This window comes from Semicossyphus pulcher, unplaced genomic scaffold, assembly GCF_022749685.1.
Source record: "Semicossyphus pulcher isolate SPU_LCO1_2020_fin unplaced genomic scaffold, fSemPul1.0.p SCAF_5, whole genome shotgun sequence".
NCBI lineage: Eukaryota > Metazoa > Chordata > Actinopteri > Labriformes > Labridae > Semicossyphus > Semicossyphus pulcher.
The window spans coordinates 4990917-5006749 of record NW_027211726.1 but is presented as its reverse complement, the minus strand read 5'-3'; the positions used below and the strand labels follow the sequence as shown (position 1 = coordinate 5006749).

The window sequence follows — 15833 nt, the reverse complement described above, 5'->3', positions numbered from 1 at the left end:
ATTGGTTATTCATCACATGAAATGAGCTGATCAGGGTTGGAAATCTCGATTTAGATGCTTATTGATTGAAATGCAGAGAAAACAAGTTTGAAAATTAGTTGATCAACGCTGTACAAATCTCCTCAAACATAAAAGATGACATTAGATTGTTTGGTTAACTTAGTTTAAAAAAAGTGGCCTTTCTTTTGATGCTTTAACTTTGGTTATTGAAATGAGGATGATTATTTTTTTCTTGGTGAGAAGTTAAACAACAACAATCAATCCATAAAAGCGTCTCACTTCTCTTCATATTTACATTATAAATATTTTGTGTGCTTTTAAAACAAATCCGCCGTAGTTACAGTTTGATGCTTCTGGTTTTGGGAGCTTTGTGCTTAAATCGATGTTGGTAAAACACACGTTATTCTACATTTATAAACACACACACACATTCACACACCTTCCTATTTTCAGATCAATACTCAGAAGGTCTAAAATATCATAATATATACATTAACAATACAGATATTTGTCAATCAGTGGAAATAGTCTTTACTTTTTATACAAAAAAAGCCATTGTTTGGTTTTCTGGTTGTATTTGGTCAGTGGTAGCAAAACTACAAATAAATCAGCAACATCCAAAAACATGCTGAATGAGTGAACACACACACACACACACACACACACACTCACACACAGACACACACAAAATAAAAAAACAAAATTTATTTTGCAGTTGTGTAAATATTGTTTGTATATTTCTGATTCAATGTTTTGATTGATAAGGCTCGAGCTAAATATAATTCATGTGTTTAAGGTTTTCAATAATTCATTAGGATTATGTTGTTTTCCATAATATCTTAAGTCAATATTAAGGATTCGTAGGTATGATAGCATCTTAGTACGATGTGAAAAAATTGTAATGTTTTGATTTTAGTTTCAGCTGAGATGTTTAAGGGCTGTGGGATTTTTAATTATTCTCAGCGAGCTGTTAGGAAGCTTCAGTAAATTTCTACTATTTCGAAGATGAAATGTTTTATCTTAGTTGTGTTAACACAGAAATTTAACATCAATGCTCAAAATCAGTTCCTGTGTTGGGTGAAGTATACATTGCAAATGAAGTTGCCTTGCTATTTTGATTTTTGTACTTTAATCTTGCCTTTCAATAAAGCCCTTAAAAATCCAAATATGTGTCTTTGTCATTCTACATAGTCACTAAATGAATTTAGAGATAACTGCAGGTTGAATTAAACTTTTCACGTGAAAAGAAAATAGTAGCGCTGATTTACTTTGAGACCTTTTTCAAGAAACTTGCCATATTGTATGGTTTCCTGCTGTCTAACCATAAGTCTACAAACAAATACATGTCCTTTGTGAGAGGAAGCACTCTGGATCAAGAGAAAAAAATAGTTAAAATAACAGATTTTTAACAATTTTTCACTGTGAGTTGGTGTGTATAATTTTTATTAGTGTTGAAGACTTCCAACTGTAGCCTACATGTGGTGAATTGGTTTTTCCCCAGAGCAAACCTGTTTCACTGAAATCTGCCTAGCAACAAATGACAACGGTTCTGTAGCTCCTCTATATTCACTCTTTTTTTATCTATGAGTATTATACTGCAGAAAATACCAACAGTATAAATAATGCCAAATATTCCACTCATCTTTAATAGATCTCATAGTTGAGCCGTTACAACATTTTGTTTACATTTGTACATTTAGGTATTTAGGTAAAGTTGAAAAAAAGTTGTTTTTTTATGCAAGCATTCTGTTTACAAACAGTTTAATTTAACAAAATAAACAAATCCTCACAGTACTGAAAAGAAAACGTTGATTAACACGATTATTTCTTCATTAAGATGAATTCCTTCATGGTCAAAACCTGTAGGGCCAAATTCTGCATGGAAACAGATGACGTCACAGCCGTTACCACAGCGGTCTGTTTAATAAAACTATTATTTCATGATTCATTACCAACCTTTAGGATATTCTCAATTATAATTGTATAATAAAGCATTTGTGAAAATAATAACATGGAAAGTAAGATATGTAACAAAACCCATCAGCAAGCTTGTGAGATCTCAGCTTACAGGTTTACAAGCTGATTTGTGCCAGTGACAAGATCAGGAAAGTAGATTTTGCCCATCCTGTATCTTTGTGGATCTCTGACACACCCAGAAATAATAACTACAAATTCTGTTACGAAGACGTGATTCATCTAAAATGTTAATTCTACATGTACATACAATTTTTTTTTTTAATTGATTATCTTACATTAAAAATATGCTATCACACAATTTTGGATAGGTATGGGGTTGTTAGTAAAAAGGACAGAGACTTGAAGAACTGGAATATTATTTATATTTTAAACATCACCCACTTGTTAACGCATATTTACTAACAGCCTTTAGTAAAATGATACTTTGTTTAACTTTAAAATATAAAATTCTTTTTTTTATTGACTTGCTGCTTCGCTCCTGAATTTTGTACCTGACACTTTTCATGATAAAGCAACATAATGTATTACTGCATGACAGGACAGAGCAGTAGGTTAAACAACAGTTTTTATTTAGAGCACGAACCACAAATGTCTCCACTGAACCATATTTGAATGGAGAGCAAAAGTATCAACATGTACAGTACCAAGATATCTAAACTATGAAATTAACCAAAGATATTTCTATCTGGCAAAGTTCATATGCAGGTAAAGAAATGTATAATTTTGTGCTCTGGCAGACATTTCACTGATTCAGAATCCTAACACCTGTTCACACACAGACAAGGTAAGATCACTCGTTTTAATAATCAGGTGTCAACTGACTACAACAAATTACATAACGTTGGAAAGTAACACATCGTTTGAGCGTGTGCAGAGTGCTGAGCTGGATCTTTGAGGGTCAAACTCAGAACATCCCCTTCCTGTAGCGGTGGATCAACTCTGACACGTCTTCCTTACACACCTTTATCCAGCCATCCTCCTGCATGTGGTACACTACACAAACACAGGTACACACAGTTAAGCACACTTACATAAACATATCTCCACACATGTACACACATTAGGATATATGGAAATGATCAGTGAACCCACCAAAGTTCTGCTTTTAAATTAAATGTGTTTAAGTTGATGGATCTCGCAGAATAAAACAAAGAATAATGTACCAAGAAAGAAATCATTTTCTTCTAACTGAGAACATGTTTCAGGGTTATAATCCAAGAAGAAAGCCTTACTTCCTCTGTGTTTGTACAGTTTGTATTTCATGTTATGGAGATTTCAGTTGAGGAACAGTCTTATTCTGTATCAGTAATTTCCCTATAGGATTAAAAGTGATGAGGTTTTTAGCTGTTCAGGGTTTTTTTATTGACACAAGGAGATTTGATTTGTTAACAATGTAGGTAATTATTTATAAATAAATGGTCAGGAATAATTAAGTTAGTTTTATTTTATTTTCCTATTTTAACACTAATGTATCTAGTTTTCTTTGGATTTACTGGTAAAAAAAAATATTATATAGACAATGTCAAATGTCAATGAACCCTTTTCTAGTCCTAACAGACAACATTCAGTCTAACACTGTTGTGCATGTTTTGCTTTCATATACTGTAAGAGAATGAATACAGGACATACACGGAGAAAGACAAACGGAGAACTACAGGGAAAAAAGCTCCTCGGCAGGACGTGAACCAGGCTCTTATTTAACCCAAAGGTCTGTATAGTTTTTCTTTGTTTTAGTTTATAGATAGAAAGAATGCTTTGGCATTATAATGTTACTTAGGGGAAAGCCCTTATCCTGTGTAAGATATGAACGTATGTTGGTACCAAATTTCATATCAATCCATGTCACTGACAACAAAAATTGAAACCTAGATGTGCCAGTTTGGGAAAAGTTACGGGATCAGCAAACTCAGCAGGATTTATCCTCTGGGAACAATGAATGTTTGTACAGAATGTCATGGCTCTTATCCAATAAGATATACAAGACATACTTATATATATTCTCAGAGTACTCACTGTTGACCACCCCTCCAGAGTAAGCATCTCTGTGTGTAGCGTGAGCGATGCCCCGACGGCCCAGTTCATACGCCTCCTCCACCGTCATGTCCTCCCGGTAACCGCTGTCCACCACGCCGTATGCGTAACTGTTGCCACAGCCGGTAGAGAACATGCGTCCAGACAGACGAGTCCCATTATCATCCACATAGTAGAGACCAGGACCCTGAAGGGAACACAGTCGTTATATCATCTAGAGGGAAATGATTATATAATATACAAAGTTTCTGACAATCGTCCAAGAACAGAATACAAGAGTACTTTCAGATAGAGGAGTAACGATATTAAAATCTGCAATGTGCACTGTTTTTATTTATAATGACTATATACCTGACAATGATAGAAATTATACTTTAATGCATGACTCTAGAGTACACGGCTGGTGAATTCATAACAATATGATGCCTTTTTTCTGTATTATCGAAATGTTATCAATATTAGTTGATGCAGGACGATGAGTAAACTATATCTGCGTAACGATACTTTTGATTGTATGCGATTTATTTTTTATTTGTGTCACAGGACCCCCCTCAAAAATGAGATTTTTAATCTTTCACCAAATTCAAATGGACAAATATGTTGCTTTTTAATGTGTTTTTTACATACTGGAACTTTTGATTGTACACACACAAACACACATCAACAGCTAACCTCTTTGTCCCATCCACAGATCATGCTTCCCATAGAGAGGCCCATGCCTCTGTAACCCAGCATCATGTTGGACAGCAGCTTGGAGGCAGCAGCCACAGAGATCCTGTGGTTGTTCCTCAGTCTGTACAACCTGGATGAAATATTAATTAAACAAGGTAAGCAACTTCGTTCATGTTGAACTCTGCAAATCAGTCACATAGTCAAGGTTGGCCTGAACCTGTGGGCTGCCAACACAGAAAAATCCCCTATGGGACTCCACCTAGGTATATAAGAACACTGACTTATTTTGTTTTATTTAAGCAAGTCTCTTATGCATGTCTTTATTTAAAAATATCTATAATACTGTAAATCTGTTTTATTTCTGTTTTGATAAGTTGTATAATACCTCCTGTAGCGTACACAAGAAGGCCCCAGCTGGCCTATGTGGGATTCAACACAGGAACTTTTTGCTAAGTCCTACCACAGTCCTAACCACTGAAGTTATTTGCTTTCCTTAAAGGGATAGTTTGGTTTGTTTGAAGTGGGGTTGTATGAGATACTTATCAATAGTAAGTGTACTACATACAGTGGATGCTGGTCAAAATGGCCCCGGTGTTTAGAAACCGGACGGAGTGCCAGCACGGATGCTAGGCTATATGCCGCTGCAGATAGGGTCAATTTCACATGTAATTTATCCACTTTAAATGACGTCTCACCTAAAAATCAATAGTGGTTTAATTTGTACGTTATATCTGAATAATTCACCGCATTTCACTTGTCATTAAGAACACCTCTTTATTTGGCACTACTTTGTGTGGACCGCAACACCTATGTGTTACTACGCCAGCAGTGTACGGTGTCGGATGAGCTGTTTGTGTCAGCGAAGTGACAAAGTGCCGTTCAAGGTGGGGACCAGAGGACATTGTTTTCCTTCATGTGTGAAGTGTTTGATACTGTTGAGTGATAATTGAGTTAAATAGCGCTCCGCTAAATGTAAACATCAACACTTCACGCGCAACACCGAGACAGTTATACGCCTGCACCAATCATTTTTCTGAAGAGGATTATGCAAAACCAACGCCGAATGATCCAGCTGGACTCTTGCTTGCTCTTCATGGTGGAGACTAGAGGATACTTTTATGAACCAGAGAACAAAGAGGAGGTACTTTTACAGATGAGACTGGACGACAGAGAGACAGGGGGAAACTTCTGCGGTTGTTTGGTGAGTTGTTTCATTCATTTATTTGGCGCTAGCTTTCCTGATGGTTAGGTACAGTATTGCTCTTTAGCAATAACTATGAATGCAACTTTGTAACACAACTATTACATCTTATTTATTTGATCATGAAGCTGTGTAACAGGAAACCAATAAAATGCATTTTACAAAGCAAACAAGTAACATGCAGTAAATAAAGATAGAGAGTAGATACAGATAAAATATAGATAATTTCTAATCTTTTCATCTATATAATATATAGATAAAAAGTTTAATAATAAACAGGATTGACGCACAATGGGACCAATATTCAAAACACTGTGTGACAGACCTGCACTCTTTAGCCAGGAGTCTCTCCCAGTACTGACAGTCCGCAGCACTGCCCGACATGGTGCCCAGCAGGTAGGGGTTGATCTCTATGACCTTGTTGACATCATTGGACGCTGCAGAGCCGTGACACATTTGGGAAAAGGAGACATTTAGTGACCAAGATTAAAGGGTAAGAATTTCCACACCATTGCTCCTGCAAATATCCGGATATATTCATCAAGGTATAGATTTATTTATTGTTTATAGTTTTTTTTATTTATTAGTTTTTCTACTCAGAGTCTATATTTTTTATTATTGTTGTATTTTCTATTGTTGCTTTCTGTTAGTGAGTACCTAATTTTGTTCATGTTGAATCCTTAAGGCCTTGGAGTAGCCCAGTGTGGATGCAACTTGGTCATTTGTTACATTTTGTGACCACTTAGTCCATGGTGCCAAAATTTTACAGTCCTGAATCCCCCTTCTCTTAAGAGCTTTGTACCTTGAATGATCAGTAGGTCTTTTTGATATGATGTTCACGTTGTCAGTGACGATGCAGTATGATTGACTTTCATGTCCCCCTATATTGCCTTCCCTTTCTAAACATAGACAGGTTATGCTTTGCATATAATCTACTTTTCCACACTGAACCCAATTTTTTGTACGATCCCCCTTTTCTCATCTATTCAAGATGAGCAAGACATTACACACATTCTGCATACTTTACCAGACAGATGATAAAGTATGGATGCTTAGGCGTATTTACCCAAGTAACGGCCAGCTGAGGCTCTGGAGTCCACAGCTACGATCACTCCATGTCTGAACTTGAAGGCCAGGGTGGTGGTACCGTGGTTCAGTTCTATACACACCCCTCCGTCACGGCTGCAGGACTTGAGAAACCCTGAGGGCTAAAAGGAAGCCAGAGAAAGGAAGTCAGTTGTAAGCATTACGCTTAAAAGAAAACACACGAGTATAATAACTATCACAACTTAATAATCTTTGACAATAACTCGATAGAGTGACGATTAATGCATATACGTAATAAGAAACAGAAACGCACCACGCGCTGGAAACCACAGACGCGTAAAATAACTTGATCCAAACCGCGTCCGACGCGGCGAGTGCCATGCTTTTAGCAGGTTTACCGGATAGGATTCAGTGTATCAATTTCTTACCAAAACTCGGTGATAGATACTCACGTCTACACCCAGAGGTACAGCAAACTCTTGAGTTTTGGTCCCGAAATTGTAGTGGTTGGTTCGATCGATGAGGTGCGTCTGTCCTGCTGGAAGAATCTGCCGCCGTAGCTCAGAATAAGACTTAAAACCACTTACATCGAAAAGAGCCATCGTGTATTAGAGTTACTAAACTATATTCTAAGTGTATTCTATATTTTAAGTGTTAAGTTTTTGAAAACGACGAAGGTGGGTGACAATGCGTCAAGGATAATTTCCTTGTACGCAACAAAGAATTCGAAAGTGAAAGGGTTTGAAAACTACATTTATGTGGCCAGTCGTCATGAATGCGATTCAAAAGTAGTCAGCGCACACAAAGCAGATGCGCTGCTATCAAATAGGCCACACTTTGCTGTGTGTTTTAAAAATAACTTTCAAATGTTTATTATAAAGATAGAAAAACAGCCCAAGACTCAAAACTTCGCAATATTGATCCTAAATAAAAAAAGAATTCTTAAACCCGCATAAGCCAATAGGAGAGCATCATATGTTTGTCGTCATCAGTCTCTATGCTGAAGTGCAATAGTCAGGTTTGGCTAAACCAGCAGAGGTATAAATTACATTATTAATTTGTTTTTGGATATTTCATAACCATACAATTCAGCTATATCTAATGCAATTAGGTCAATGACATGTTTATGATGCAGTTTTACTTATAGATTAATATCACATGCAGACAGTGAATCTGTAAATAGTTACACATCAACAAATGAATACCAGGAGTCAAACTGAATTATATTCACAGATTATTTATTATTATTTCAAATTGTGAAAACATGTTCTGCTTACAAGACAAACTGCAATGTTTTACTACTTATATTGAATATGTAGTGAAAAACAATGGAATGAAATTAAGACTTGTCCTCTATTGCTAAATGTTGTGGTGTGATTGTTGTGTGATTGTGTGTCCAGGGTCAGGCTGTATCCATCTGCTGCACCGTCTCCTGCACGACCTCCAGCTTTAACGGGACTACTTTCTCTGTCAGCACCGGTGTCGTGCCAGGACGATATTTGTACTTCATTTTCCTAATAGACAGACAGACAGACAGACAGACAGACAGATAGATAGATAAATAGATAGATAGATACTTAAATCATAAATATAGATAAAGAAATACACAAACTTAGATCACTTTCTACTTTCTTTTCAGAATCTGTCAAGAGAGCAGATCTCGAATGAAGTCATAATCACACTGGCCTACCTGCTGTCTTTGTACTCTGACTCCTGGTAGGGTCTGATGTAGTCCACTCCTTGTCTTGTGATGACACAGATGTCGATGTTGTTGCCTGAGCCGAGGTCACTCATGATTCCAGCGTGGATGGCAACACGTACGAGCTCCTTTGCCTTCTCGAGCTGAGAGAATAAATCAGAGAAATGATAAACATAGGCTCAAATAGAAACAAACGGTAGTAAGTAAGTAAGTCATTATAGAATAAATATGTTATCACAATATGTAATAACAGCTGTCCAGGTGACTTACCTCCAGGTCATGTTTGAACCCGTCCTCTAGAATCGCAAGAGCAGCCAGATCACCAGATCCTGCATGGATACAGAGAAAAGTCCGATAAAACAGAGTGGATGTAGTCTGAGAGTGTATAAAATGCATAAAGGAATCAAATTAAAATGTACACTTTATTTTATACAGGTAAATTCTGGAGTTATTAGGTCATAATCTAATTTTAGTATCAGTGCATACACAACATCCAACTGAACAGACGACAAACAAAGAGGCCAACAAACAAGTGCATTTCAGAGATCAGTGCTGCCAACACATGTAAAATAGTGCGACAAACAATATTATTTACGTACCCATTGCAAGGTAAGGCACCTTATTCACACTCCCATAAGGCCCCACTGAGTACAGGTGGTTCCCAGTGCAATCTACTCCTCCCAGTATAAGACTGGCACCAATTTGGCCGTGATACCTGAGGGCCACAGAGATCAAATCACAGGCAGCCTGGTTAACACCAGATTTTTGAATGAACAGAGAGTTTAACTCATTCACGCACCTCTATATACAGGTACGTGTGCGTGTGTAACACAAACCTGTACAGCATATCCTGTAGTATGTTGACAGCCATGGTGACACGAGGGTTCCTTCCGCTGTTCAGAGAGAAGATGGTGAGGTTGGAGGACAGCAGGTCTGTGGTCTTCTCTGTATCTGCTGCTGTACCCGCTCCACAACAACTAGGGAGAGACAGGGGAAAAGAGAGATTGTGAAAGACAAAATAAGGGACAAGAAGAAAAGGGAATATGGCATGGGGGATTCAGACTTATCTGCTTCATTGTAAAAACCCATCAGGCAAAAGACTTTCTTCTCCTTCCATAGTTGCATTGCCCAGAATGCAAGGTAGCCACAACTTGCATCTTGGGCGATCTGGTTGTTACCACATTAGTCTCTCTTCATTTAAGTTTTTCTAGCTTAAAGAAGAAGGCACCCTAGGACTGTGTACTGTTATTGTTCTTACGTGGCATTCTGTTGATTCTGGGATATGTAGGAAAGTGCAAATAAAGGAGGCAGCTTAAGGTAAAATGTGTAGAGCAACAAAAAATAAAGAATGACAGCCACTGCAAAAAGGTAAGTGCTAATAGAGTATATACTGATAAGACTGAGCATATCTAAAGGCAGAGTTCTCGGCTCATAGTTCCAGTGTAAAAGGTGTAAGACTTACTACATATTTGGAGCAATGTAATGGATCTTTGCGCACATCTTGTCGGCCACCACTTCACTGGATGTGGCTCTTGTGTCTGCTCCCAGCACCACCCCATCCTGCACCAACACAGAAGAATTTAGATCTCTTTATCACTTACATGTAAACTTAAATGTGTCTGCCTGACATCCCTGACATGCATTAGGACAAAAGCTCCATAAACAAATTGTTTCATTCTCATACAACTTCCCATTTGGTCTCAGTGAAGCTGTGGATGAACTGGGCAGCTATGATGTGAAAATGTGTGCAAAAAACAATGATATTAAACATAGATATAGAACATGTATGTGTCTATGCGGTGAATAAATGGCATTTTGTGTTGCTGAGTAATAAAACACACTAACACATCACTAATGTGGATATAAATGCTTCATAAAACCACTTAAAGGCCCACAGCAGAGTAGTTTATCCCATTTAATATAACTGAGGACTGAGATTAAGTGTGAAATTGGCTGCAGAGATTTTAAAATATCTTGACATAGTTACTCAGAGTAAACATTGATTTCATTAATTGCTTTGACAAAGTAATGCATTGTGGGTTTTCTGCTAAAAAGCAACATTTATAAAGCATGATAATGCAACATTTACAAAAGTATCTCTCTAATTTTGATATTGGGTTACTTTTTTAAGACAGGTCAGGTATATGTTTCTGCTTTCATACTGGAATAAGTGAAAAGCAACGGCTACCTGGAAGTTAAGAGGAAACAATCTGGTATTCTTTAAAAAGCAATGATAGAATCCAGTGTATAGTTCATGAAGTAAATAAAGTCACTATTTAGGTCCCTTTGTATTTTCACGTCATACTCGCCTTGAACACCACTCCTGCTATCGTGGTGCCTGTTTTCAGAGGTTTAGGCGCCTGTCCTCCTTCAAAAAGACCCTCTAATGCAGCATTCCTACAGATAGAGAGGGAGGGGGCGGAGGGGTAACATTGGTGGGGGTGTAATATTCATTACTATATATCTTGCTGTTAAAATTTCCGTGGACATCATCACTATATTGTTTCATTGATTAAACTCATAAACAAGCAGGAAAAAGTTACTTTCACTTTTGATCTCAAAGTAAGCTCAACGTAACCGACGGTTTATTTCACTTTTCTGACATTACTGATACAGTCTGCTGCTAAGAGGACACAAACAAAAGCTCATACCTCGCTGCGTTGTCGAAATTAAAGCCGGCTGCAGGGGTTTCGAAGACATTTGCTAGCGCCATACTGGATCTGTCTGCGGCTTCTCTGCGCGTCTCGGTGCGCCTGAGGTCGCTGTTCTGAGCGTCACCTCTCCTTCCTCTCTTTCGATTTTGGAGTGAAAATGGAGAAACACTACGCGGACTCACAAGTCAAGGGAGTCAGCACAGGGGTGAGTAAATCCGGACAGGTTCACTTGTATCTTTATCTCCCGAAGCAGCCTTTTAGCCTTTTAAGCGTTAAATGATGATGAACGATTCCGAGCAGGAACAAGTGATGCTTTACCTGAATCGTAACACAGAGTGAAATGACATTGCCCGACATTCCACGTGTTGTATTATCTTTACTTTTTTTACACGTGAGCTCTCAATGAGTTTATTCGTCGCAATTCTACAAAGAAATCGACTAGCTAAACTTTCGTTTTCAGTTAATATCCCCTTAAAAAAAAAATCTCTCAACAGAACTCTAAATCCCAGAATTCATAGCTGGTTTCAGCCTGTATGAATGAACACGAAGGCATGAGAAATAAGTAGGCCTGTGATGCTGTACTGTAGCGTTATACTCGTCATATGTACAAGTAACTAAGCTCTACAATGCTTTTACTGTCTCACTCTCCTCCTCTGTCTCCCCTCAGACCACCATCCTGGCTGCCACTTTTGATGGAGGGGTCGTGATTGGGTCAGATTCCAGGGCTTCCATTGGAGGGTGAGGATGTTGTGACGATGCACTGAAGTTGCCTTATTTTGAGCTGATTCATACAGACAGAGGGTCAATTTTACAAAGTCATTCAATAATAAATTGGATATGTTTTTAAGCAACATGGCATCTAAGCACCTGCATGGTACACAGAATCAGTAAAAAGTTTAGTTGTTATGTATCCTATTGGTCCATGAACTTTAGTGTAACTCTACTGAAGAACTGTTCATGAGTACAAATTTGATGTACTTGTACTTTAATCAAGTATTTCTATTTCAAGCTACTAGTTGCTTTACAAATTTAGACTTACAAACATCAAATATTTAAAGAAAGCCCCGTGCAGTGGCTAACGCTGTTGCCTCACAGCTAGAAGGTCACCGGTTCAAACCCCAGTTTTGGCTAGATGGGCCCTTCTGTGTGGAGTTTGCATGTTCTCCTCGTGCATGCGTGGGTCCCCTCCTGGGTCCCCTCCTGGGTCTCCAGCTTCCTCCCACAGTCCAAAGACATGCTTGTAAGGTTAATTAGTGACTCTAAATTGCCCACAGGTGTGGGTGTGATTGCGAAAGGTTGTCTGTCTCTATGTGTCGGCCCTGTGATTGACTGGCCCCCGCCCTTCGACCAATGACAGCTGGGATAGGCTTCAGCCCCCCGCGAGACTGAACAGGATACGCGGTATAGATAATGGATGGATGGGTGGACAATATATAGCTTTGTTAGATTAAAATACCAGACATTAAAATTCATAAATATAAACTCCCCCCAGCTTGATTTAGATCAATAAAATGTGACTCACACATTGCTGGATCAGTAACAATTATACACGATACAAAGATATAATAACTCTCAGGGGGGCATTTTTATGCATTAGGAACTTTTACGCTTGAAACTCTGAGAAGATTAAACATACATAGCATAAAATGTAGGAATTCTTACATATAATGTTTTTATAATGTTGTTTTGCTATTTAAACTGATAATCTCTAAGTTTCGTTCTTTTTGGAGGCACGAGTAAACGCCAGGCTCTCTATGCGTGGTAACCATGGAGACAGTTTTTGTGCAATACTGTGTCCCTGCCGGTAACTGTATTTTCATAGGCTATAACAACTAGCTAAATTAGCATAGTTTTAACTTATCGTTAAATCTACGGGCACTCACATACAGCAAGGATCGGCCTCTCATTCCTTGTGATTTTTGTGGTTACTACTGCGCGTCGGGTAGAAAAAAGGTTAAAAAAAGCACTACCGTGACATTTTCTGCGCCTCCCTACCTGCCCACTCACCTGTCATTGAAAATAATGACTAAACGCGTCAATCCCCCCCGTCTAAAAAGACCTTTACTCTTGATTTTCGTCGCTGATTTGTCAAATTTGTTTCTTTTTCTTTGGATTTTCACTTATTTTTGAAGTTGTATCTGTAGTCATCCATCTTTTCTTTGTTTGCTCAGCCATAGTAGATTACTGTTTACTCGCAACACTTGCAGAGAGCGGAAAAGCAGCTGCTTAGCTCCGCCTACCCTCTCTGGCAGACCAACCAATGCTGGGCAATGGAAAACGCGTCACTAACTGGGCGCTGCTTGTGATTTTTTCCCCAAATGTCGCCACAGACACCCAGTCCATATTAATACTATATACTGCAAATGCATCAGTGGGCCATAGGTTCAATCACCATTGTGTTACCTAATTCGGTGATAGATAGTGACTTAACAGACATTTATTTACATGAAATCCTTCAAGATTATTACTTAAGGAAGTAGCCAAAAAGATTATAATATTTCATCCACCGAGGTTTTAGATTGAATGTTGGCAACAAGTAAATGTAAACCTTGGATACTCTCATCTCAACCTGAATGTGAGGGTCAAGTATTTTTCTAGGCCTCTCTTTATTGTATCTTTGTTCATACTCTCTTTGCCTCCTTCTTCAGGGAATATGTGTCATCTAAGACCATCAACAAGGTGATCCATGTTCATGACCGGATCTTCTGCTGCATGGCTGGCTCACTCGCAGATGCTCAGGCTGTCACTAAGGCTGCAAAGTTTCATCTGTCCTTACACAGGTAACACACTTATGAATAAAGTGGTGCATATAACACAGTTATACACACAGAGAAAACATGTTAACGTCATTTTAAATCTAAATAATAGTTTCACCAAATTCATAACTCCATAAAAAGAACAGTTGTTCAGAGTTTTTGCATGCAAACAAACACATATCCTGTGTGTGCGGCAACTCTGAGCACATACAGTAAACACACATTACAGGGATTCAGCAGTAATGCATTTAGAATCCAGTTCAACAAATACTTTACTTTTATTCCGTTTGAAAATTGACTCCCCCTGATCTCACTTGATCTCCCCCTTATCCATAGTGTCCAAATGGAGGCCCCTCCTCTGGTGATATCTGCAGCATCGGTACTGAAAGAACTGTGTTACAAAAACAAAGATGAGCTACAGGCCGGCTTCATCACAGCAGGCTGGGACAGGAAGAATGGAGCACAGGTAGGTAGAGGTTGTGAAAACAATCAATCATAGAAGCAGTGATGATGGCCGCACATGACAGGTCCACTTTTCTGCATTTAACTTCATCACTCATATTCTCCATCCTTCTCCAGGTGTACGTCGTGTCTCTTGGCGGGATGTTAGTCAGGCAGCCGGTTACCATCGGTGGCTCAGGCAGCACTTACATCTATGGCTACGTTGACGCCAAATACAAACCTGACATGAGCAGAGAGGAATGTCTGCAGTTTGCCACTAATGGTACTTTTGTGTAACTTTATTTCTGTACCCAAATCTAAATATGTTGTACTTGATTTGTAAGGAATTAAATATTTAGACTGGAAAAAGTTTTTGTGGAAATTCTTAGGTATACATGCTGGATTTGTTTCTATCACAGATAATTTCATATTTTTATGCTTTAAAATTTCATAACATTTAGTTGATGGACACCTGTGGATAAGAACAGCAAAGATGTAGAGAGAAAAACATAACTGTAATGCCAACACAATTAATAGAGGGTGTGTAATGTTACAAAATAACCTATCTGTCCTTTTCATTTGACCTAAATTTCTCCTGCCATTTTTTCCTGTCTTCTCTCCTCCTCTGCCCGCCCTTTGCTTCTCCCCTCCCTCCCTGTTGCTCTCAGCTCTTGCTCTGGCCATGGGCAGAGACAACGTCAGTGGGGGCGTGGCTAACCTGGTGGTGATCACGGAAAAGGGAGTAGAGCATGTGGTCGTACCTGGTGACAAGCTGCCCAAGTTCCATGATGAATGATGCCTTTGAACGTCCAATAAAATTTGAATTTCTTTTTTGCATTATGAAGTAATTGTTTTTAATCATTGAGCAACAATTTCATCAGTTATTTGTTGTCAAGCTGCTTGTGAGACACATTAGAAGCAATTAGTTGCTTGCGTAAGAGAAACGTATCAGTGAGGAATCTGTGGTTTAAAAACTGTTGAGTCTTTGTTATTATGGTAAAATGCAGGTTAGTAAACAAAATCTGTAAAGTCATTATCATTCCTAAATCGAAAAACACAATGGTTTCCATTATAGAATAAGATTTTCCCTCACCCTTTGTGTGTCCAAACCACGTTTTGTAGGCTATAGCTTTTTAAAAGTGTGGCAATAAAAAATATTTACCAAAATCTTTCGTTTATCCTCTTTCTTCTCTCTCTCTCTCTCTCTCTCTTTTGAGGTCTGTAGTTCAAGGAATTTTAGATTAATTATAAATAATTGTTCTTGTTGCTGTTGTTCATATATTATTTTAAGGTTATTAAAAGTTATATTTATCGTGCATGAATTGTATGTAGTACTAACTCTAAGTTACTGAAAA

At 38.2% G+C, this 15833-nt stretch overlaps 3 protein-coding genes across 3 annotated transcripts; 1 reads left to right on the top strand and 2 right to left on the bottom strand.

Moving 5' to 3' along the window:
* Positions 1 to 2524: 2524 nt before the first annotated feature.
* psmb8a (proteasome 20S subunit beta 8A) lies at positions 2525 to 7680 on the bottom strand. The gene is made up of 6 exons (XM_069680945.1): positions 7381 to 7680; positions 6948 to 7089; positions 6207 to 6318; positions 4681 to 4810; positions 3991 to 4195; positions 2525 to 2970 (listed from the first exon to the last, which is right to left on the bottom strand). The coding sequence occupies exons 1-6, from the start codon at positions 7528 to 7530 to the stop codon at positions 2882 to 2884; spliced, it is 828 nt and encodes a 275-aa protein (XP_069537046.1). The 5' UTR covers positions 7531 to 7680; the 3' UTR covers positions 2525 to 2881.
* Positions 7681 to 8149: 469 nt separating this feature from the next.
* Positions 8150 to 11438, bottom strand: psmb13a (proteasome 20S subunit beta 13a). Its single transcript, XM_069680944.1, has 8 exons — positions 11279 to 11438; positions 10937 to 11024; positions 10090 to 10187; positions 9464 to 9604; positions 9227 to 9342; positions 8898 to 8956; positions 8619 to 8770; positions 8150 to 8442 (listed from the first exon to the last, which is right to left on the bottom strand). Exons 1-8 carry the CDS (start codon positions 11338 to 11340, stop codon positions 8331 to 8333), a joined length of 828 nt encoding a protein of 275 aa, XP_069537045.1. The 5' UTR covers positions 11341 to 11438; the 3' UTR covers positions 8150 to 8330.
* On the top strand, positions 11269 to 15645 carry psmb12 (proteasome 20S subunit beta 12). The gene is made up of 6 exons (XM_069680946.1): positions 11269 to 11486; positions 11949 to 12019; positions 13930 to 14061; positions 14374 to 14503; positions 14617 to 14761; positions 15147 to 15645. The coding sequence occupies exons 1-6, from the start codon at positions 11439 to 11441 to the stop codon at positions 15272 to 15274; spliced, it is 654 nt and encodes a 217-aa protein (XP_069537047.1). The 5' UTR covers positions 11269 to 11438; the 3' UTR covers positions 15275 to 15645.
* The last annotated feature ends 188 nt before the right edge of the window (positions 15646 to 15833 follow it).